We start from the raw sequence: 23,872 nt of genomic DNA, 5'->3' as shown, positions 1-23,872 counted from the left end.
GAGAAAGAAGCTGACAGGGCGAAGGGCGCAAGAGAGCGATGTGAAGTGGCAAATCTGTGGAGACATGAATGGCTCGCAGGTGTTTCTCTTTTTTTATTGAAGAGAAAGAGTGTTAAAAAGAGAACGTGGAGCTGTGACTTAACACTCCTCCACCTCACACCATGATTATGCATTATGGCAGCAGTGTCTGTTGAAGTGAATTGAAGTGAAGCGAGAGTCTAAAAATGTGCAAAACAAGAGGATGTTTGAAGTCCAACACAAATGTTCACATCTGCTTGTAGCTTTTATGGTCCACAGGGAGGAGAAGAAAGAATTCCTTTTACCAGGAAAAGTAATCCTGTAGGTTGATACGAAGGATTTATTACAAAATATTTAAAAGGCAAAGAAAATGATAACTTTTGATACAATGTTACAAATTTCTGTTTACTATTATTTTTATTTATTTAATGTCTCTTGCAGTTTCTAAAATCTTTCACAATATTTTAAATAATCGTGCCTTGAAAAAGATAAAATGTAATTTTTAAAAATGTTTTTATTATATACTGTATATAGTTACTAAAAGTTTTATTTTACTATTTAAATAAAAATAAAAAATACCTTACCTTTCAGGTCAAGTTTGATTATTTGAAACTATAAATCAGAAATTTTTTAGATTGTTTTTTAAATAAAAATTTTGTGCAAGTAACACATTTTCAGTAAGCTTAAAAAATGCCGCAAGAGCACATTTTTAAATAAAAAATAACGTCTACCTAGTTGGTTTTCAGATATTACGATGAAAATATCAAATTTTGGTAAGTATTTTGTGATTTTTGTTATTTCGTAAAGGAGACATATTTGATTTTTTTTCATAAGTTGTAATAGTTATATAGTAAATACAAAACATGTCTAATAAGTTCTTTACATAAAATTCCTCTCACATAGAGTGATTTATTCTTTACATTTTCATTACCTTCCAATAAGCCATTTTAGGGCTCTGTCACTGACCACGCCCACTTATATCCACTCAGGCTGCTATAAGCTGAGAAGCTCCACTATACAGGAGGGGCTCGGGGTAGAGAGGTGATCCTCCAGCAGCAGCTTTCTCTTGAAACGTGTGTCGGTGAGAGGTCTTTCATGCAACAAAATTTTTAAAAAGCTCCCATTTGTGATGTCACAAACGGAGGCTTTTTTAAACGGACTGTTTCAAGCACATAACTCCTAAAACCAAACACAAACAGAAAACGGATGAATGGTTTTATTTCACATTTGGAGTGTTTATAGGGGCAGTAGAGAACAACATGGCAGCACAGATGGGTGCAAAACATGAGTTTTGCATATCTTCCCTTTCAGCTAGGTAATTTTTTATTTTCAATTTTGGTACGAAGTGGAAAAAGGGAACAGGGTTTTTTTTAATTTATTTTATTCTTTAACCATCAGATTTGTCTTTCTGCTATTTTTTCAAGCCACGTCAACAGCTCAAGAAAGATTAGAACATGTTTCAAAAGTGTTTATGTTCTGCCTTTTATGCATTTTGTTCAGCTCTAATAAAGGTGCACGAAGGATGGTGGGACTTACAAAGAACATTTTCTTTCAGTGGCAATTAAACACACCAACGCAAATTAGAAAAAAGATTTTAATTGGCATCATTTTAATCATTCTTGGTTTAATTTACAGTTTATTCATTCACGTCAAAGGTAAGCACATTGTGTGGTTCTCTTAAATGTCGGTAAATGCTTTTATTCCGCTCCTCAGATCCCAGCTTTAACACAAACATGACAGAAGAGCACATTCTCACGTACGCACTTGCATATTCAGATCCTACAAATGACTCCATGACGAGTACAAAATTCTCTAAATGCCACGTACTTGAAAAAGCGCGGACAAACACTTTCCACACACATACGTACAAACAAGCTCTCCTTTTCATCCACTCACAGACTCGCTCACACTTGTGCACACACACCAGCTAGGACTTTAGATTTAACATTACAACGCAAATCTCATTTGCACCAGCTCCACCTGTGCATCCACTGTTGGTTTCCGACATGCTTTTCAGCAACATTAGCAGAATCGTTAACATGACGCTGGGGTTACCGAGTGCACGTGTCTACTGGCTGCTCAGAACCAACAACCATCCATTCGTGACAGGCTGGAGTACATCTATTTGTCTACACGAGCAAAATGCTGCAGTAAAAATCTCACGGTTTCAAAAAATAATGATAAAAAATGGCACAATAGCTTATAGAGCAAAGGCCTACAAATGCACATTAATAAATAAGGTCAATAAATAAGAGATTTTAATGTTGAAAAGTAAATAAATTAATTAAAAAAGCACAACGTCGTAGTTTAATTACCGCTTGCCTACTGTTTTGTGTTACAGTATAAAAAGTGAACCTCTTATCATTTGCACATTCACACATGTTTGTATTTTTTTTTATTTTTAATAAAATGGCGGCAGCGTTACTTTGAGACTCAAAGCACAATTTCTCCTCAGGCACCTGCCGCACTTTGGCGACTGTATGGGGTTGTTTCCGTGGTAACTGTGACTGCAGTAATGGCCGTCAGCCCTGATTGGCTGTGCGCCTCTGAAGTGGAAAAAGGGAACAGACATGGTTTAAAAAGTGGGACTTGTAGCTGATGGGGGGGTGGGGGGGTTAACAATTGCAAATTCGAGGCGTTTCTGAGTGACTGTGCTGATTGCTGTGAGGAGGTGATATTTTTTTTTCTTCTTCTTTCTTTTTTGGAGTTTTGACATCTGGAAAAGTCTACGAAGGTAAATGCACTGGAACAAAACACCACCTCTACAGCATCTACTGTGTCTAAGTGCCGTCAAATTACTAGTCCGGGGTCTGTATTTTTCTCAGGTTGTTACAATGTGAAGGCAGGAAATGCAGACAAAAGACTAGTTCTGAGAGGGCACTCACTGCCTTCTAAGAGAAGCAGGCTTTGCATCTGTAGCTATCACAAAGCCAGGGCGATTTCTGACGTCTGGGGAAAATGGATTATTGAAAGGCCCGTGGATACAAACTCTTACCCCCTTTCTTGGGCTTTTATCACCAGCAGCTAGCACACACAGGTGTGAAAACATTCAAAGACGTCCAGGACAATGGCAACAGCTCTCATTTTTCCTTCATTATGCAAACGTAACCAGTTCTAGAGTCCGTCTGTGCCACCATACTGGGTCCAAGGCCTTTGTTGTTCATAGTTTGTCCTCAAAGCTCGTCTAAACTTTCTCAGGTGGTTTCTGTTTCTATCCATGCTACAAAAAAAGTTTTGTCCCATTTTGAAATTCCCAGAATGATCATTGGCTGTGATCTCCATGTGGTCACCACACCTGTGTGGAAGGTTGTGATAAAAGTCCAACAACAATAAAATCACACACGTGTCGATGCAACAGCGAAAAGGCCTCGTTTCTTTGTTGAATTAAAATTTTTGTCCCCATCTTGGTATTTGTCCTTGACTTGGATCTGTTGCCCTGTCTCTCTCACATCGTAGACGGCTTGGTGGAAACAAAGCCCTTTGGACAAGGCGGTCCAACCGTGTACAACGTGCCACGCTGCACCGGTCGCTAGGACAACAGGACGGCGGAGACAAGCAGCATGGCCACAGTGAGCAGAAGGCGGTCGTGCGATGGGCTGCTGCCGCTGACGCTTTTCTCCAGTTTGGGAACTTCAGGATTAAATTCATCTGCAAAAAATATCAAACAAATAAATGAAGTCAATGCATAACTCTGCAAAACGCTTATGCAAATCCTCACTATTAATAATCGAGTAATTTATCAGTCTGAAGGCAATGTGTGATACATGCTAATTGTGCTTTATCATATGCAGAAAAGAAACATCATGCAATTATCAACATAAGCACAATTATCATCAGCAACATATGGCCCCCTCGTGGGACAGCAAATTAAAATACACAGTTGTTTCTGATGTTTTTTTTTCTCCTTTCTTTCTGCACTAATGATGTTTTTGTCCTGAAGGGATTTCAATCAAACCAAATTACTGCTTCTGTACCACTAATTTGACAAAACAGAACATTAGCTTGAGGGAAAGACAGCGGAGAAAAAAGATAGAACACATTTTATGATATTCAGTAAAAGTGGATTAGAGCATCATTATGCTCATTCTCGACCTAATGCTTCCTATTACAGCTGTAAAATTTAAAAAACACAGGGTGAAAGGAGGTAAACATGAAGTTAACGCATCACTGTGGCTGTGGAGAGGCAGACGAGCAAGTATTTCTAAAAACAGGTTTAATTCAGACTACATAAATCAGTGAATGCTAACATGTATTTAAAAACATGCTAATAGTTGGTTTGATGGCGTCTCTTATAGGACATCACTTTTCATGCAAGACTTTAAAAATCTAGCTCCACTCTAAGATCCACCTTTTTTCCCATTTTTGTTTAACGACCAAGATGGCGGTGGTGGGAACCGCTCATTTGACTTCAAACAAGCCTTTAGGAAAGGTGATGCCACTGAGGGTTTGCCCATTATTTTAATAGCCAATGGTATCCAGAGTGACCAATCCATTTTCCATTTTTGTCCCCTTAGCCGGAGTCGGGTCATGGGGGCAGCAGCCTAAACAAAGAGTTCCACTCTCCCCAGTCACTTGGGCCATCTCTTCCGGGGGAATCCCAAGGCGTTCCGTGGCCAGCTGGGAACTGGGTCTTCCTTTTGGTCTCCTCCCAGTTGGACGTGCCCAGAAAACCTCACCAGGGAGGCATCCTCTCGAGTAACCAATCACATTTCAAAAATAACAAGTGAAAAAGACGTTCTCTCAGTGAACTTTAAATTAAGATTATGTAGAAAAATGACGGTGTTAGAATTTCAAAGAAACCCATCCAGTGGTTTGTGAGATATTTTGCAAAGTGCACGGAAAAACACACACACACACACACACACACACACACACACACACACACACACACACACACACACACACACACACACACACACACCAAGTTTAATGTTTCGTATCACCACTTGTGAGAAAACAAGCCTCCTTTTGCGTGAGCAGCAAGACAAGCAGCCCTCAAAACCAACATTTCCCTCTGAATGCACAAAGAGCAAAAATATATTCATAGACTTTTGGGTTTATTCAGTTCAGCATCTGACATTTAGACAAAACATGAACTTGATGTCACACTTGAGTTTGTCTCTATATATTATGTATATCACTGCTTCTTCTGAGGCTGCATGTTACACGCGTGAGGCTGATCTCTTATACTTTCAGACTGGGCTTCAGGGTGCACACAGAAAGATTAGCGTCTACATTTAAATCTGGGTCTGTTTCAACTCCATATATTAAAATTAGTTTGTGCACATCAAACTAAATTAATAAAAAAGCAAATGAGAAGAGGCATAATAATATCGAATTTTGTTTTTAAAACGTAATGAATTGTTAGCTACAGGATAATGAAACCTGTGTTTTGTGGATTTGGAGAAGGCTTATGACTGTGTCCCCAGGGGCACCCTGTGGGGGACGCTCCAGGAGTATGGGGTGGGTGACTTTCTGTTAAGGGCTATTCAGTCCCTTTACCAGAGGAGAGTGAGTTTGGTCCGCATAGCCGCTAGTAAGTCGGACCTGTTTCCGGTGACAGTATGACTTGATGGACAGAATTTCTAGGCGCAGCCGTGGTGTGGAGTGTGTCGAGTTTGGTGGCAGGAGAATCTCGTCTCTGCTTTTGGCGGATGATGTGGTCCTCCTAGCTTCATCCAGCTCTGACCTTCAGCTCTTGTTGGGTAGGTTCGCGGCCGAGTGTGAAGCGGCTGGGATGAGGATCAGCACCTCCAAATCTGAGACCATGGTTCTCGACCGGAAAAGGGTGGCTTGCCAACTCCGGGTCGGGGGAGAGGTCCTACCTCAAGTGGAGGAGTTTAAGTATCTCGGGGTCTTGTTCACAAGTGAGGGTAGGAGGGATCGGAACATCCACAGGCGGATTGGTTCAGCATCTGCAGTGATGCGGACGCTGAGCCGATCTGTCGTGGTGAAGAGGGAGCTGAGCCAGAAAGCCAGGCTCTCGATTTACCGGTCGATCTACGTCCCAATCCTCACCTACGGTCATGAGCTTTGGGTAATGACCGAAAGAACGAGATCGCGGATACAAGCGGCCGAAATGAGTTTCCTCCGTAGGGTGGCCGGGCTTAGCCTTACAGATAGGGTGAGGAGCTCGGACATTCGGGAGGGACTCTGAGAAGAACCGCTGCTCATCTGGATCGAAAGGAGCCAATTTAGGTGGTTTGGGCATCTGGTCAGGATGCCTCCTGGACGCCTCCCTGGGGAGGTGTTTCGGGCATGTCCTGCCGGCAGGAGGCCCCCGGGTCGACCCAGGACACGCTGGAGAGGTTACGTCTCCAATCTGGTCCGGGAACGCCTTGGAGTCCTGCCGGAGGAGCTGGTGGAGGTGGCCGGGGAGAGGACGGTCTGGAGCTCCCTAGTTGGGATGCTGTCCCCGCGACCCGGACCCGGACCCGGATAAGCAGAGGAAGACGACGACGAGGATAATAATGAGCAGTTATTGATCCATTTCATTCTATTATGTAATTATTAAACAATATAATAGTAATAGAAATTAAATTGATCCTTACTATCTGTAGATCATCCACCAGAGGGCAATAGACATGTATAGGACTGTATATGGCAGGTTTATGATGAAGGTACTAATCCTAAAGTTCCATCTGGACGCTTTAAGGCCAGAAGTGATTTGACTGGTTAACCCTTTAATGCTAAATGGATCATATTTGTTCACATATTCCTAAATTCCTCAAACACCTGCTCAAGAATCCTGCCTCCTTGTGGAAGATCTCAAAACTGCAGAACACAAGTGTTACCGATAACTAAATGTTGTTGTTGTTTTTTTATATTAGCCCTCACGTATCAGGCTTCAAAGGGTGCTTAAATCCCAACGATCCCTTTTTAATTACATTTTTTTCAATTTTTTTTAATGAACTGCCATGCCAGTAGATGCCATGAAGATGAAACAATTATTAGAATCTTTCAAAATAAAAGCCTCTCTGGTCCCTTACAGAAACTCAGGATGTGACGCTGGAAAGTTTAAACGAGTGTTTGAAATCAATGGCCTGAGCATTGGAACAAACTCTGAATCCACTTATTGTGCAACAGCTTCATGTCAAAAGGGCCTAACAGAGAATTAAAGGAGACATTTTTATTTAAAGGTTTATCTCCAGAGGAAGTACTGCATTAAAACCAAACGTCCCTCTTTGGTGGAAATCAGCACGGTGCCAGAAACATTTCATAAAGCCATGTTCATCACAAGATTTACAAATACTAGTTAATAGTGTAATATGCAAAGGATTAGTATTATAAAAGAGGCAGGAAGTGAAGTAGTTCTGTGATTTTCTTTAGGATTTCATGGTTGTAAAAGAAGAAAGAAACCATCTAAGCACTCAGTTTCTTTTTTAATATGATTCAGCAAGTTTCCCAAAACTATTTTTGGACACTTGGATGAAAAAAGTAAGACTCTAGTAAACAAAAATGTGAAAAAACACTTGGCTTTTACAATCCGAACAATTGTTCTCACCAGTTTCAGCACGTACGGAGTGTTGTTAAAGGAGGCGCTGAAACGGCATCCTGGGGAAGTTTTATTTAAAGAGCAAATATTGTTTGAAAAGGGAACATATCAGTTCCAGCATCTGATTTGCAGTTTTTGAACATGTTTTAATATTAAACTCGGGGTTGACACGAATACTAAATCACTGCGTGGAATCCAGATTCATTTAAAAGCGTGGTTTTCGGCGTGACCTGTCAGAAAACATCCAGTTTGGGCCAAAAATATTAGGATTAGGACGAGAATAGCTCAGATCTCCATGTAGAACAAATATAGTTGAGACTTTAATACCATAGTCACCTCTGAATCTGCGTAATCCTGCTGAGTTGAAAAGAAAAAACAAAAAAAAAAAAAAACAACAAATAAAATAGGAGCTCAGTGGAGTAGGTAGGCTTATCGTTTCAATGGTTACATAATATTCTGACTAAATATAGCATTGAAATGATTTTCAAACAGGACGTTCTGTTTTTATTCGTGTCTTGGGGACAACGTGAGATTAAATGAAGTAGACGACAGAGGCATGTGAAACACAAGAGGTGATGACGGGCAGAGATCAGCAGCTTTGGTCTGATTTGTGGCCACACAGGAATGCATTTGTCTCAGATACAACATCGACGTTCGCCCTGCAGCGCAGCATGATCATCCAGCACATTCAACACTAACGTGAAGGCTGCAGGGAGAATTCGAACCCACGCCGCCTCGGGGTAGGGTCACAGCAGGGCCGTCACATCAGAGCGTCTGAAGCATGATGCAGATTTAACGAAAACAGGAGGAGGCGAGCCCTGCATCAACAAGTCCATCCATCAGTGGCTCTCTCGCTGTTATGCATGCATGTGCACAGAGTCTTGCACAATAAAGTATTCTTCCAAATCTCTACTTTTTACAGAAAAGTTTGTCTTGGAGAAAAACTGTGGTGAGGTGGGTGGGTGGGTGGATGAATGACTCAGGCTGCAACAGGTTATCAAAGACCCACAGCGTGGCACCGAACTCCACGGTGCAAATTTGGGATACAGCAATCAATTACCGGTGCATTCTTGTCTGCAAGAGGCGCAACAACAGACGGCTCCTGAAAAACCACCCGAGGCTTTTACAGCGAGATAAGAAACATCAACCTTGGACTGTCGATAAGTGAGAAAGGTTGTCTGGTCCGGTATAACTTCACGCCGGCTGTACTGCGAAGAGGTCCGATTATGCACACGAAGCTCCTTGTTTACCATGCATTCAAAAGAGGTCCTCAAAACATAATGGAGTTCCCACTTCCTGCCCACATATAAGCACAGAACAAATGTTCCTCCACCATGCAAACATGAGGCTGAATAAACGGTAACATAACGAGTGACTTTAGCTGGTTCATTCTGCTTCCAGGCTACGTGGCTATCGCTAGGCTTCTGCAAAAACAGAGGCTAAAGCCTAGCTTATACCGTCATCCCGGGTGAGGACAAGCACATGCATTGACAGAAATGTTTTCCTTTCAGACTTTTTTGTTGCCTGGAGACAGTTGCAAAGCAATTCCCTGCCAGGAAAACAGGGGGCGTAACATTTTTTACATTGCAGTCATGTCTGTGGTTAACGATAGGGAGCTCCTCCCCCTCCGGTGGGTGCATGGGTCTCTGGAACAAAGAAAAAAATGAATGCAAGAGTAATTGTAAAAATAAGCAAGTAAAGCTTTTAAATACTTGTAAATAAAAAGACTACAAATCAGACGTTGCATGTATGATGACACAGCAGAATATCCTCCCCCAGCGTAGCTACTATTTACCACATGGCCAGATTGTTTGCTTTGGTTCTCTCCATGTTTAATCCTACTTCTTTCATCCTGGAGGAAAGATTCCAAGCTCGCTAAACTCGCAGCCATTTTCTCATCCATGTCTGGTTCAATGACTTCATCTCGGTTAGATGAGTATTTGTAGTCCTTAACATCTTGACACAAAAAAACTAAAATAGCTTTTGCTGCTGTTCGAAAATGTCCATGGTACACAACAAACGGGATTAGAAAACAGCTTTTATAGCCTCATCGACTTGCAATAATCTTATCGTATTTCCGGGGACCTGGTCTGGAAGTAGATGGGCGTGACTTAGGCTCCCTATGGTGAATTTACTGTTGTGTATTTTTATTGATGTTGTGCGTGTGTATTTCGGATCATTTTTAACACGGACAAATTTGTTTTTCGTTCTCCTCCACCTCTTCATGCGGTTGGCCATCGCCTATCCCACATTTCTGCAATTTCCTTCCACGAATTAAAATTCTGTTACGCATGTTTGTACTCCATTCTTTGTGTCTGCTGCTACATACACTACACTCAGGGAGGGGGGATGGTGGTGCGTTAGAAAACTTTAAAGTAAGTGGCATGTTGACCAATCCTAGGCTTGCTCTTGCAGTAACTTTCGACATCGCCCTCTGCTGGCATGCCTTAGAGCATCCACATCGTCGGAACATGGCGCTAGGTGTTTCCGTACTGCTGCAAACAAAAAAGTATACACTAGGCTGTATTTTACCCAAATCCTAATCTCCGCATTCTTGGATAATCTAAAAAGCTTTTGCATCCATAGAAGGAGCACATATTACTAGTAAAACGTTAAATGTTAGCTCAAAATTTGTGAAATTTTAGTGTTAGCTGCAGCTAATTTTCAAGTGGATTGACTTCAAAAGTCAATCACTTGAAGGCGTAACATCAACGAAGAAGGAATTTAAATCCATTAAGTGGGTCATGAGGTATTTCACCAACACAACAAACATTATTAACAACTTTTTTCTGAGATACCAAATTTAGTTAAAGCTAGTCCCATTTATTTCCAGTTATTTAGTGCCTACGTTTCTTTGGTGCTGACGCCATTCACACGTGCTTCATAAGACAAAACGCACATTTTGCTTTTGCAAAAACAAATCTAGAAGCCGATAAATTAATTCAGGAAGAAGCAGTTCAGCAGCTGAGCCTTTGGTGGCATAAAGTAAGCTGTCTGCTCGCTGCCATAACAAATCTCAGTGACTCGTAATTAATGTTGAAAACAGGTACAAGCAGAAGGGTCGACTTTCTGGGAGCTTAGCAGGTAAAATGGCTAAACTAATCTTTTCACACTTAATCAATCATTTCTGTTGTTTTTGCTGTATGCTGGATTAACCAGCATTAATTACAGAGATGTGCAAATGCTTTTTTAATGGGGTAAGTAACACAAATAGGCAGTTTGACAGACTGTTAATGAGCAAACGGGGGCTGGTTTTAGGAAAGTGTTTCGTATCCGCCTCTTACTCCACAAATGATAGTGTGATGAATGTTTACGGTGGACAGCCTGAATAATACTTTTACTGTTACCCTTCCAGATATTTGGGCTTAATTGCGAAACTCCCTATCAAGCCATTTGTCTTCTGGTATATTTTTGTTTATGTGCAATTTGCATATTCTTCCAATATGGATGTTGCTTTTGAACTTTACCAGACAGCTTGTTTCATCACTTGTTAAAATAATAACTCATAATTCCATCTGCATCACTATTTCTGATAAATCAGAACAATGTGTCTTAAATAAAGAGTAACTAAAGCAAACCACAACAAAGAAGTATTAAAAAATCACATTTATAAATACTCATTTCTTAAAGCTGGAATTTCCTTGAGCACATTATAGATTTTCTTTTTTCAACCTCAATTTAAAGAAATAGAGATTAGAAAATGAGTCAGTTCAAAACAAATTCACAGCATTTCATGTGGGGATGTAAGAAAATATCTTTACATAGAAACATTGCGATATTTTGAGGTGTGATACTGAAGTAGTGAGAACAGTTTATTTACTTTTTTATTGAGAATTTACATGCAATCAATTACAGTATTTCTTTTGTGTGTTGCAGTTCAATCTCCACCCGCTAGGTGGCAGCGGTTTTTTCATTTTCATTGTGACGGAACAACTAGATCTCACAACGACAATGGATGTGTCTTGAAAGCATCTAGCCAGAGATTTCTAATGAAGTTCAGTTTTACAAAACTGCAAAAAACGTCTGGATATATACATATATATATATATTCATCTCTCCTGTATTGTCATATGTATCGTATTGTCTCCCCTGTATCGTCATATGTATCGTATCGTCTCCCCTGTATCGTCATATGTATCGTATTGTCTCCCCTGTATCGTCATATGTATCGTATCGTCTCCCCTGTATCGTCATATGTATCGTATCGTCTCTCCTTTATGGTCATATGTATCGTATCGTCTCCCCTGTATCATCATATGTATCGTATCGTCTCCCCTGTATCGTCATATGTATCGTATCGTCTCCCCTGTATCGTCATATGTATCGTATTGTCTCCCCTGTATCGTTATATGTATCGTATCATCTCCCCTGTATCGTTATATGTATCGTATCGTCTCTCCTTTATGGTCATATGTATCGTACCGTCTCTCCTTTATGGTCATATGTATCGTATCGTCTTCCCTGTATCATCATATGTATCGTATCGTCTCCCCTGTATCGTCATATGTATCGTATCGTCTCCCCTGTATGGTCATATGTATCGTATTGTCTCCCCTGTATGGTCATATGTATCGTATTGTCTCCCCTGTATCGTCATGTGTATCGTATTGTCTCCCCTGTAGTGTGATATATTTCTTTTTGTCTCCCCTTTATTTTACTAAATGTTGCATTGTCTCTCCTGTATTGTGATAAATACTGTATTGTCTGTTCTGGATTTTAAAAGTTCTGAACTGTCTTTTTATATCTAGTTATCCTCAAGTTGCAACAGAACTGTGTTTCTCCTAAAACGCTTTTAAATAAGAAAAGTGTGACCCAGAAACTTGGCTAATAATAAAAGAAGGCAGAAGTGCAAGCATATGTGACGAAGGAAAGCAGATTGAGGCTGAGTCGTTCTTCGGGCTGGTCTGGTCCTGAGGCTGAGTCAGAGAGTGGGTGTCCAGCGGTCAGGAGAGCCACTGGGGGTTGTTCTAAAGCGCGTGTGTGTCCATGCATAAATCTGCACATCCTGATCTTGTAACTCCTCCAAATGTATTCAGTAAAATGCATCACTCTGCTAGAGGCTATGATTTTTTATGATTCCCTGCCAGTGTGCGTGTTTTTATATTAAATTCTACGTAAGTTGGAGCCGGAGTTACCGCTGAGCAATTCGCCCACCACCAAGCTTTTCTTCCTCTCTGCTCCCCCCATTTCTCAGCCCCCACAATAATTTTATTCCCTTTCCTCTCCGTCTAGCTCTGCCTTATGTGTCCGTCTCCTTCCTGTCCACATGTCTTTGTTTCTTTATCATTTATCGTTATATTAGTCTCCATCATTCCAGCCTTTCCCTGCCTATCGCTTTGAATATTCCCATCTTTTTACATTTCCTCCCTGTATTTATGCACATTGCTTATGGCTCAAACACTTTTTCGTTCTGTCTGCTTGTCTCAGTTTCAATCCTAGACAGGTCACACTCTCTTAGCGCTTGTCACAGACGGCTTACAGCGCCCAGAAACAAGCATGCTAAATGATTCCCAGCAAGAGGCTTTTGTTTGAGATGGGGATGGAAAAAGACAAAGGAAAATAGAGGGTTTATGTAACCACTCAGCTGCACAATTGACTCGCTAGCTGACATGCTCTCTCCTTAGGTAAACACGGGACTTTCATTTCTCACAAGACCTCCACTGACCTTGTGGATTTTGCTCAGAAGAAGAAAAGGGAAGGTCATGTGGTTTATGCACACTTACTCCTCTTGTTTCAGACACTGCCGCATTTAAAGATTGAGGCCCTGTCCACAAGTAGCCGGGTTTTTTTAAAAACGAATATCCGCCCCTCCAAAAACTTGCATCCACACCACCTCGTTTTAAAAACAAACTCTGTCCACACGTACCCGGATAAATACGTTGTTAAGGACATGCCAGACCTGTAGGCGGCAGCACTTCCCCCGTTCTTAACCTCGTCCTTCGTCTGTGGTCTTCCACAAGGAGCAGTAATTCCGCTTGCAAAAACAAACAAGCAAAAAGCGCTTGGACAATTGATGGATCGGGTAGTGACAGAGCGCAGCTCTGAGGGCATCCATGCTGTCGGCTAGTGTAAACACAGGTCGCACACGTGATGTCAGCATTTTTTTGTCGCGGAAAGTGACGTTGCGGACCTTAAAACTCCGGTTTTGTCTGTCCACACGCAGACACCCAAAACGGAGAAAACGCAGATCTTCACTCTGGCCGGAGTTTTTACAAAGATCCGTTTTCGTGTGAAAAAACTCCGTTTTCGTGTGGATGACAGGCCAAAACGTAGAAAAATATCTACGTTTTGGCAGATCCCCGGCTACGTGTGGACAGGGCCTCAGACTAACACCAATGATGAATGTGCAATTATTTTATACATTCCTTTTTTAAATGAATCTGCATGCCCCTCCGCGTGTGACTCATTAGCACCATTTTCCTTTAAGATAACGTGAGGTCAGAGAAAAGTGTGCAGGATTAGCTCAGCTGATGAAAGAAACAATTAATCTTGTAAAGACATTGACAAATGAATGGTGTACTAAGGTCAGAAATGGGGCTAATACCACTACAGAGGTTGGGCTAAGTCCAGCCACAACATTTATGGTAATTACGTTATCATAACCACTAAATGAGATCTGTAAACACCAAGATCAGGCAACACTGGTTCCATGGAAGTTCATAAATCTGTACCATATGTTTTAATCTAGAACAAATATGCCTCTTTTTTGCCTTGAAGAAACTCAAAGAATGATTTACGACAACATCTGATTTCCCTTTGGCCTTGATAAAAGTATATTTGGATTCAATTAGGCCATTTTTGCATTTGCATCTCTATATTTTCCTTAATTTCTCAGACAAAATACCATTATATTTAAAGGTGTTCTGACCTTTGAGCCTCTGTAAAGCATAAGAAACTATAGTAGACCTTAAAATGTCCCAGCAGCGCAAGAACGAAGGAGGAAATGAATGTCATGGAGGTCTAAGTTCCCCCTTTGGCAAGCGCACATGAACGAGTGTGTGCGGCAATGTCCGACTGCTTGTAGAAGGGTTGCAGACAAACAAGGAAGTTAAGTACCAGACTGGACCAGTACATTCTGGAACCTGAGCGGTGAGTGCTTGTCTTTCTCCCTTTCAACAAGGCTGTTGCCAATAGTTGAAGCCGGCGGCTGAAGCTAGCAGCTCAAGCTAATGTTAACAGAGACTTGGCTTGCCGTGATTCTGCGGAAGCGTTAAGCCGGGCGTACACTGTGCGACTTTTTCACTCGCAGCGTTCAGCTTCAGCTCAAACTGTACGACTTCCTCGCAGAGCAGATCTCACGAGTCATGTGCTCACACTGTACGACCCAGTTCTCGCATGCGACCTGACTGCTCACACTGTACGTCTGGTAGCAACACGTCGGCCCTAAAAATATGCTAAAAATAGCCGTTTTTACACGACACGTCAGACTTTCTTGTCTTGCCTGTTGTCCTTCGGGAGTGCTGCAGGAGGACACACAGGGATTTATGGGGGTTGGATGAGTAAAACGAAATAAAGAAAGTAAATCTGTGTTTTGTGATAGTTTAATTTGACATGAACACGACAAACACGCTTTCTTGACAATCTTTGTGAGTAAAAAAAACGTGTAGAAACAAAAATGAACAACGTGTGTTATTAGGGAAACAGCGGGCGAGCGGTGTTGATGCAGGATTGCGCATGCGCCGTGAGCGGTTCTGGTACTTTTTGGGTCGCAGCTGCTCACAGCGCCGCTTCAACAGTGCGATACCCTCACGAGGGACGAGCGAAATATTAAACACGCCAGAAGTCCGTGCGACCTCACGACTGCTGATCGGTAGCTGGTCACGTGGTGTTAATCGCCTCTCGTAACCCCCTGTACACTACACGGCGCTCAGTGCAAAACTCGCCCCGATCTCGTGGATTCTCGCACGAGTGGAAAATCGGCTCAAAAAAGTGAAAAAGTCACACAGTGTACGCCCGGCTTTACTGCGACCAGCGTTTGAGTGCTGGTGCCGTTGAAGTGGGTTGCAACATGCAAATGTAAGCAGGAGTGACTATCATGTGACGTGTTATCAAGAAGTTTTTCAGGAAAAACATTCCTCCCTCACCCTTTCAAGATGACTTATTTGCATAGAAAGTTGGTCAGACGTGGCTCTGTGCTTTTGATGTGCTACATTTGACCACCTAAAACACCTCAGTTCAACAAAAACGTGGTAAACAAAGCTTAACATTCTACTGCCCCTTTAAAATAAATGAGACTGAATTAAAAATACCATTTTTTTTATCTTGCATCATTTTTCAGTATTATTATTACTTAAAAATAAATATTCACTATGGATTCTTCAATATCAATACCAGCACAGTATTGATCTTACCAATGCTGTGTAATTGTACTAATACAAGTACTACAGTACCATCGGGTTGGTACCACTTAACTAGTATGACACCCAGTCCTCAGCTGAGTTGCAGCGGGAGATAACAGAAGTTAACTCTGCAGGAAACACTAGAGAAGATGAAGTTATCACAGCTGATGGCCGCTCACAAAGCAGTAGCACATTTTTTAGCCAAGTAGCATTTTCAAAATAAAAACCAATGTACAAACATGATTGTCCTTTCTACACCGATTTGTCCACAGATCGAGTTACTGTTGGTTTTCATCTACCAACAGTCACTCACCGATGTTGTGTATCTTGATGTTTGGCCTGACTGTGTAGTCGGGAGGAGTCTGACTGGAGTCGTCATCTGCCTGGGAGGCTGAGAGATCCAACATGAATCCACAAAGACGACACAGACGGAGAAGAGGGGAAGGGCAACAATTACGAGAAGAGACAGAGAGATGAGAGATAAATTAAATGACAAGATTGGCATTTCGGGCAGCAATAAATGGTTTAAATCTATTGTTGGAGCTAAGATTGTTTCAGAGAACAAGTGGTCTGTAAATCCAGACTGTGACCCGAGGATTAAAAGCATTTATTGCAGAGCTGGAGGACAGAACTCATTATTACATTCAGAGTTTGTCTAGACAAGGAATTACATTCAGACTGCAGAGCCAGCGGATCGTTTTATGGAGAAAACAGCGTGTGGGTTTGTTGTCGCGAATGGGTCATGTTTGTTATTGGTAACAATCATTATTAGTACTGAGTTGGACCTAAATAAATTAAATAATAAGAAAATAAACCAAAAATTATTAAATAAATAATTTAAATGTGAAATATATATTATATAAAATTCTAATAATCAAGTAGAAAACAAATTATTTAAAATTAAATATATTTTATGAAATCATCAATACAAATAAAAAAATCTCAATATTAAATTTTCTCAAATATATTTAAATGAAAGTAACAGATTAAAAAAATAATAAATAATGATTAGAAAAATTAATTAAGACAATTAAAAATCAATTAATTATAAAAATACTATTAATAATATAAAAATATGACATAGATTCAACAAGGTATTGGAAACATCCACCCATGATGTGATTGTTCCACTCCAACGTGCCCCAAAGGTTCTGGACTGAATTAAGATCTGGTGACTGTGGAGGTCGTCGAAGCCCAGCGAACCCATTAAAACCAGTTTCAGATGATTGGAGTTTTGCGACATGCTGCATTATTCTCCTGGAAGCAGCCATCAGAAGACGTGTCCACTGCGGTCATAAAGGAAGGGACAAATCTCAGTTTGAACTTCAGCGTGTCGCCTTCACCACATCTCCAGTTGCTGCCAAGCAACTGGCTGGTTAGATATTTGTATGACAAGCGATTAGCGTCCCTAATGAAGTGGCCGGTAAGTGTACAGCCGTGATAAGATTCTCTGGACAAGGCGTTGCAGTTAGAAGGTCATGAATATTCACAGCTCTGTCTTATCTGGGAGCCGTGTGAGTTCAGGGCTGAGGTGTGCAACCCTGAGAGGATGAAGGGCAGCTAAAGTCAATAGTTCCTTTGATGGGGCTCGCTGTAAAAATGACTAAAAGCAGCGCACCTATCAATACGTGCACATGCCCCAGACAGATTTACAGCCAACATGCGATCAGACAAACACGTGCAAAACACACACACACACACAGATGCCAGACGTGTCGATAGATCAGCATCGACACCGGGATGTGTAGAGGTGATCCGTACACGAGGGCCGACTCCGGCCCGAGTGTGGGATGTATTAGAGCTGACAAGGTTAGAGGATAGAGGAGGGTGGGGGGTGCTTTCAGCACCGTGCTGCCTGATCAAAGGCCCGCAGGAGGAGAAAGCAGGGTAAAAATAACAGGCTCACTATACAGAGCAGCAGGCATCAGAGGGGAAGAGGAGGAGGAGGGTGGTCAAGAACGCTGAGGTAGAAACAGAGGAAGATGTTCTCTTCCATGCCAATCTCAGGAGAGCATTACTGTAATGCACGACTTTGAGTCACATCTGCATGAGTCAGAAAAGCCTCTCAGAGTTCATGATCTGCCTTTTTGTCTCCCATTCCTTGTGGGACATAAAGACGGTGGAGGTAGAGAGGTCTCACCAGTGGAGCAGCAGACGAAGACCCTCAGTCTCAGGCAGCTGTGGCCGTGGTGGCGGATGGGTGTGGCTAGGACAGAAAACACACACAGGCATTAACCTCGGCCCTCTGCAGGCTGCACCACCCCGTCTATCATCAGCTAAAGCATCTACAGCAGCCACCCTCAGATGAACTCCCACAACCCATTAGTAACACATCATCAATACACGTGGGCGAAGAGACGCTTCACGTCTCACACAGAAATGCCTCGAGGCTTTTTCCGTCCATCACAACGGTTCACCGTCCTGACTCACAGATGTAGTAGTACTCCTGGCCCACGTTGAACTCGTAGCCCAGCGAGAAGGCGCTGTAACGCTGGAACTTCTCAGAAAACTTGATGGGCGCGTGGGGCGGGCGGGGCCGGTTGCACTCCCAGCGTTTGAAGCCCTGCTGAGGGTCGCAGGTGTAGTAGCCGCGGTAGTTGACCATGTAGAGGATGTACTGCTCGGCCACCACCCGCTCCAGAGTCCCGCCCTGGCTGGTGTTGTAGTGCGGGCAGTAGATGTCCAGGTAGTCGTTGACGCTGACCTGCACCGTGTACCCTTCCCTCCGGAGCCTGGAGTCACAAAAACACACAAGATGGATTTTTTAAAAACCTGCAGATGAGATTTTAATTTTTTAAAGAAACATTTCGATAGCATCTGCAAATCCAAGATAACTTACAAAGTTCTTGCCATTTCCAAATAAATGTGACCATATCAAAGCCTGGATGCTACGCCTGTACACGTTTCCCACAATGCAATGCAGCAAGGAAGCACATAAAAAGAAGATTGTGGGCAGCTTTGCTGTAAAAATAACTTACGTGAATCTGCCAGACTTCTTTTAATCAGTTTTTTTTATTTGTCACATCAGTGCATCATTATGGTCAACGAGTTACCATGGTAACACAACTGGAGATGGCAAAAATTAGGTAATGAGGACCAAAAGGTGTTGATGGGATATCTCCAGGTGCAAACCAAAGAATTGAAAGTCACTCAAAAGTAGGATCCAACCAAACGTTTGGGCTTTTTTCCTCATTGATTTCTGGTTGCTAGGCAACCTGACTCCAGAAAATAACTCCCCTCATATTGTTATTTTATGATTACACGTCACCAAACCTTATTTATGAGATTTCCTTCCTCAAAACGAAACTAAATCAGACTCTTAACACAAATGTCTTGAGGGAATTGCCGTGTAAAATATTTATTATTCAGCTGATTTCAGAGCTGCAGCAAACATAAAATCAGCTCAAATAGAATCTTTTATCCTTTTGTTTCTGTGAGAGTGAAACCATCTCATCGTACTCTGAATAAAAACAGGTTTTCCCTTTCTAATCCCTCAAGGCGAAGACTGAGCGCCACGCTGAGAATGATAATCTGAACTCCTGCCGGCCAGGTCGTTGAAGGAGATCCCGTGGATGCGTGATCCGGCTGCAGAGGAACCGGTCTGCATGCAGATCTTACCAAATCTCCTCTGAGAGCCATTAGCAACAGGTGAGGAGATCTGCTCTGTGGACAAGCATGTGTGCATGTGATGTACATGATGCCCCCCCCCCCCCCCCCCAAACTACTGGGAGGAGGATGATTGCAGCTGCCATGCTGTTACCTACACTGTTTATAATACTAAGCATACCGATTATGCAAATTACATAAGCTGTAATTAGACGAAGCAGAAGTCATTACAAAGGCTCCTGCAGGTGAGCTGATGAGACAGGATGGTCCTCTGCCTGCATCATCATGCTGTAATGACCAATGCTCACCACCAGGTGGTGATATTGCACTAAATATGAGATTAAGTCCCAACTTTTCTGGCCTGTATCCTTTTTGTTTTACATTATCTGCTACATACAAGCAGAAGTCCACATGTTATAAATAAACACACACACACACACACACACACACACACACACACACACACACACACACACACACCGGCACAAAAAGATGTTGCAGGGCTGAGACACATTTCTAGTTCAGGCCCCCCGGAGAGATGATTATTCAATTAAAAAAAGGAAGCCTGGAAATGTCAAAACACCTCTCCGTTTCTGTCTCTCTGCAGCGTTACAATTGCTTCTTTTTCTGGCTCTTCTCCTCCGCTCTGATTCTTTCTCCATGTGCAACCCTCCTTTTCATTCTCACACACACACACACACACACACACACACACACACACACACACACACACACACACACACACACACACACACACACACACACACACACACACACACACACACACACACACACACACACACACACACACACACACACACACACACACACACACACACACACCGAGGCTGATGAATATCAGCTCTCTTAACCAGCGTTCTTTTTATGACCATCAATCTTATCTGTGCTCTCTATCCCTGCTGCTCGGATGCTAGATGACAGACTTTTGTCTTGCAGTGTTGCGGGAAGAGACAACACATCAATGCTTCAAAGAGGGACTATATTTAGCGGGGGGGGGGGGGGAGTTGAGTTGGGCTGTGTGTAAAGTCAGAGAGAGTCAAGTGGTGTGTAAAGAGTGAGAGAGTCGTTCTCAGTGAGCGGTGTGCAAGAGGATCTGATCAGTAGCTAAAAGATAAGCCTGAAGAATGTTACAGGTACGGGCACCGAAGTGGACGGCAGCTCCGCAAATATTTTTACGGTTAATTAAACAGCTACAATCTAACAGCTTATGAGAAGCCAAAGTCAAAATCTCAATCAGAATATCGTGAAAAGGTTCAAAATTCCAGAAAAATTGTCACTCCCTAATCAGCTAATGAATCCAAAACCTGCCACGGGTTCCTGAGCCTTTAGATGGTCTCTCAGTCTCAGCTGAATTACTGAAATAAACAAGTTGTACCTGTACATCTACTACAAAGTGACCTTTAAGTCAACCTCACTCAAGATGGCCACCACCACCTATCAGCATTACCCACAAAAAACACCATCAAGTTTACAGATATTCCGCTAAACTCGGGTGTCATGATGGATTATAGCAATTCTCAACACACTAAAAGCATCAACTGTCATTTCAGAATGTGGTACTCTTTGCTTTGTTCAGATCAAGAGGACATTTTTTGAAAAGGTCACAATTGTTTGTTTACTGACATCAGACAAGCACAACCAAGCCTCTCTTCACACAGACAACCGATCCTAAAGGGAGCCTAAAGCCTCATTTCTACCGACCGTTTTGGCGTGGAACAGGGAAGGTCGGCTCGCTAACTTTTCTGTCCCCGTTGTAAAACCAGTCCAGACAACCTACTCGGACTCCGACAGTTACAAAACTTTTTTTGCCCTCTTCTGTTGTGGGTCCAGAAATTTCTGGAGCAGTTTGGTTAGGGCGGAGCAACAACACAGTCCACTGATAGGGGGACAGAAATGCGTCACTACTTGCAACAAAGCAACACAAACGAAGTTCCGTTATTTGTATTTTCATTAGTTGAAGCAAGTCCTGGTCACCTTCAGAGCTCCATACATCCCTCACGGTCACTGTGAGAGTCCACACTCGTGAGGGTCTAGACGGATCGGGAATGAATGATAAATGATAAATGACCCGCACTTGTATAGCACCTCTCAGAGTAAGAACTCCAAAGTGCTTTACACTACAGTGTATCATTCATCCATTCACACACACATTCACACACTGATGATGATGAGCTACGATGTAGCCACAGCTGCCCTGGGGCGCACTGACGGAGGCGAGGCTGCCGAGTACAGGCGCCACCGGTCCCTCCGACCACCACCAGCAGGCAAGGTGGGTTAAGTGTCTTGCCCAAGGGCACAACAGCAGAATTCTCTGTCCGGAGCCGGGATCGAACCTGCAACCTTCCGATTACTGGACAACCCGCTCAACCTGTTGAGCTACTGCTGCCCCAAAGGGAAGGATGTTTTTATTCTCGGTGGATGGCAGCTGAAGGATCAAAGTCGATGTCAGAACGGTGTCGGGCCAAGCTGAAGAAATTATTGCTCAACAAAGGAAAGTTAAAGAGCAAGTCACCCCCCAAATAAACATTTTTTTGCTGATAAACTAAATAGACGAGTGTCTAATCGTGCTGCAGACACGTGTAGTCAATAATTTGGCATTTTAGTGCATTCTAGTTAAAAATTTTAATATTCTGCCTAAAACTGTCATTGTTGTGCCGTTGTCAGGTAAAAACTCTGCACTGTATTTGAATTTAAATCTGCCACCGCAATTGGCTAAGAGGTATGCTATGATGTAAACTGGTACATTATGATGTCACAAGGCCATTGTGAGCCTGTGTGTGTGTGTGTGTATTTGTTAGCGGCTTCGCCCTCTCAATCTGCCAGGCAACAGCATTTGTTGGAGGTGCTACGATTAGGTGGGTGCTATTTATAGCCACAGACCGGCAAACCGAGGCAGGACTCTGGAGCAACCGCACGCTGGAGCCACTTGTGGAGCCTGTTGTTAGCATTTGGTTTTGTCTTTAGCTCTGCAGACCATTACTGTAACATAAAAATACTGAATAGCTGTACAACAAAGTCATATCCATGTAGTGTTTTTGTTCTGCTCAGCAACTGAACCAAGTTCATTCACTGTGCTGATTGAAATCACCTGGTTTTGTTGCTGAGCAGAACAAAAACACGACATGGAGGTGACTTGTTGATGCCACATTTTCCCATCTCTGCATAGATCTGTGTGACTTTTTCTGATCCGAGCGTTTCCCCGTCTGTTTTCTATCGGCAGCTAATGCAGGAAATATTTTCACATTTAGCCCGCATGTTAACCGATCATATTTAAAAACGGTTTCTCTGTGAATTTGGTCTTTAAACCCGTACATGGGAAAGTGGTGGTTGATGTGGATCCCTACAAGTGACGCAAGACCTTCAATTAATTCTGTGCTAAATGAAGAAGCTCTTCAGCCAAAATGGCAACTCAGCAGGGGGACTATTTGTTCCAAACATAATCAACAACAGTGCAAGAAGAGAGTAAGATGGAGTGAGGTGAGACAGAGGAGAAAACAAGAGGAAATGAAAGGGTGATCAGGGTGGGTGGAGGAGAGGAACACAGGAGCCCCTCTAGGTGCACGCTGTTATATAAGAAGTCCACTTAGTGGAACGAGACAAAGAGGTTGCCAGGCTGAGAGGAACGCAGAAATGGCAGGAAAGTAAAGGAAGGAGAAGAGGCCGATTTAATAACTTAAGATAAGAGTAGAGGGGAGACATTGGCCTGAATGATGATGACAACAAAGAATCAGGCAAAGACACGGAGGCAGAGGCTCAGACGGAGCCATTATCCTCCCCTGGGATGGACATATACGTTGTTAAAGTGTATAAAAATGACCGATGGCTCTCTTTGGCGTGTTGCGTCTATTCCTGCGTTGCCTTCCCATTATCCCATTCACTTCATCTCTTCCTCCACTGCACTGTCTCTGTGGTGATTTTGCTGTCTCATCATCATTTCCCTGAATAGGAGTGCACAGCTAGTTAGTAAGGGCTGCACAAGCTGGTGAGGACTGCCAGGGGAGGTGGATTGGGAGTGGGGGGGGGGGGTGGGGGGGAGGAGGGATGTAAAATGTGGAGAGAACGAGCAAGGAAGGTTGAGACAAAGATGGCACTACAGCACCTTTCATATCTGGGCTAAATGAGTCTTTGGTGGATGCAGACGCAATAATATCCAACAAAGATGAGGCAAGTTACAAATATACGGAAAACAAACTGACCCTTTGCAACAAGTCGTGTCCTCCTAGCTTGTTTGCTATATATTTAAAAGTTATCTCCTGGGTGTTTCAGCTTCTTGCAGGAGTTGTTGATTGTTGAAGGGTCTTAAAAATATAGTTCCTTCTGACTCAGAAAAAGCTCCATATTCACATTTCGGGCTTTGCTCGGTGTGTGGAGCTCGTTAGGTGCAGCCACACAC

At 42.6% G+C, this 23,872-nt stretch overlaps 1 protein-coding gene across 1 annotated transcript in view; it reads right to left on the bottom strand.

The window, feature by feature from the left end:
• Nucleotides 1–1,594: 1,594 nt before the first annotated feature.
• Nucleotides 1,595–23,872, bottom strand: part of efna3a (ephrin-A3a) — a 106,367-nt gene continuing 84,089 nt past the window's right edge. The window contains exons 2-5 of the mRNA XM_015973594.3: nucleotides 18,283–18,584; nucleotides 17,993–18,058; nucleotides 16,166–16,243; nucleotides 1,595–3,666 (exon numbers count right to left, since the gene is read on the bottom strand). Coding sequence (XP_015829080.1) covers nucleotides 3,548–3,666; nucleotides 16,166–16,243; nucleotides 17,993–18,058; nucleotides 18,283–18,584 — 565 coding nt within the window. The 3' untranslated portion in view covers nucleotides 1,595–3,547. The remainder of the gene's footprint in view (nucleotides 3,667–16,165; nucleotides 16,244–17,992; nucleotides 18,059–18,282; nucleotides 18,585–23,872) is intronic.

Source organism: Nothobranchius furzeri, chromosome 19 (assembly GCF_043380555.1).
Source record: "Nothobranchius furzeri strain GRZ-AD chromosome 19, NfurGRZ-RIMD1, whole genome shotgun sequence".
Lineage (NCBI taxonomy): Eukaryota > Metazoa > Chordata > Actinopteri > Cyprinodontiformes > Nothobranchiidae > Nothobranchius > Nothobranchius furzeri.
This window is presented reverse-complemented; position numbering and strand designations above follow the sequence as displayed.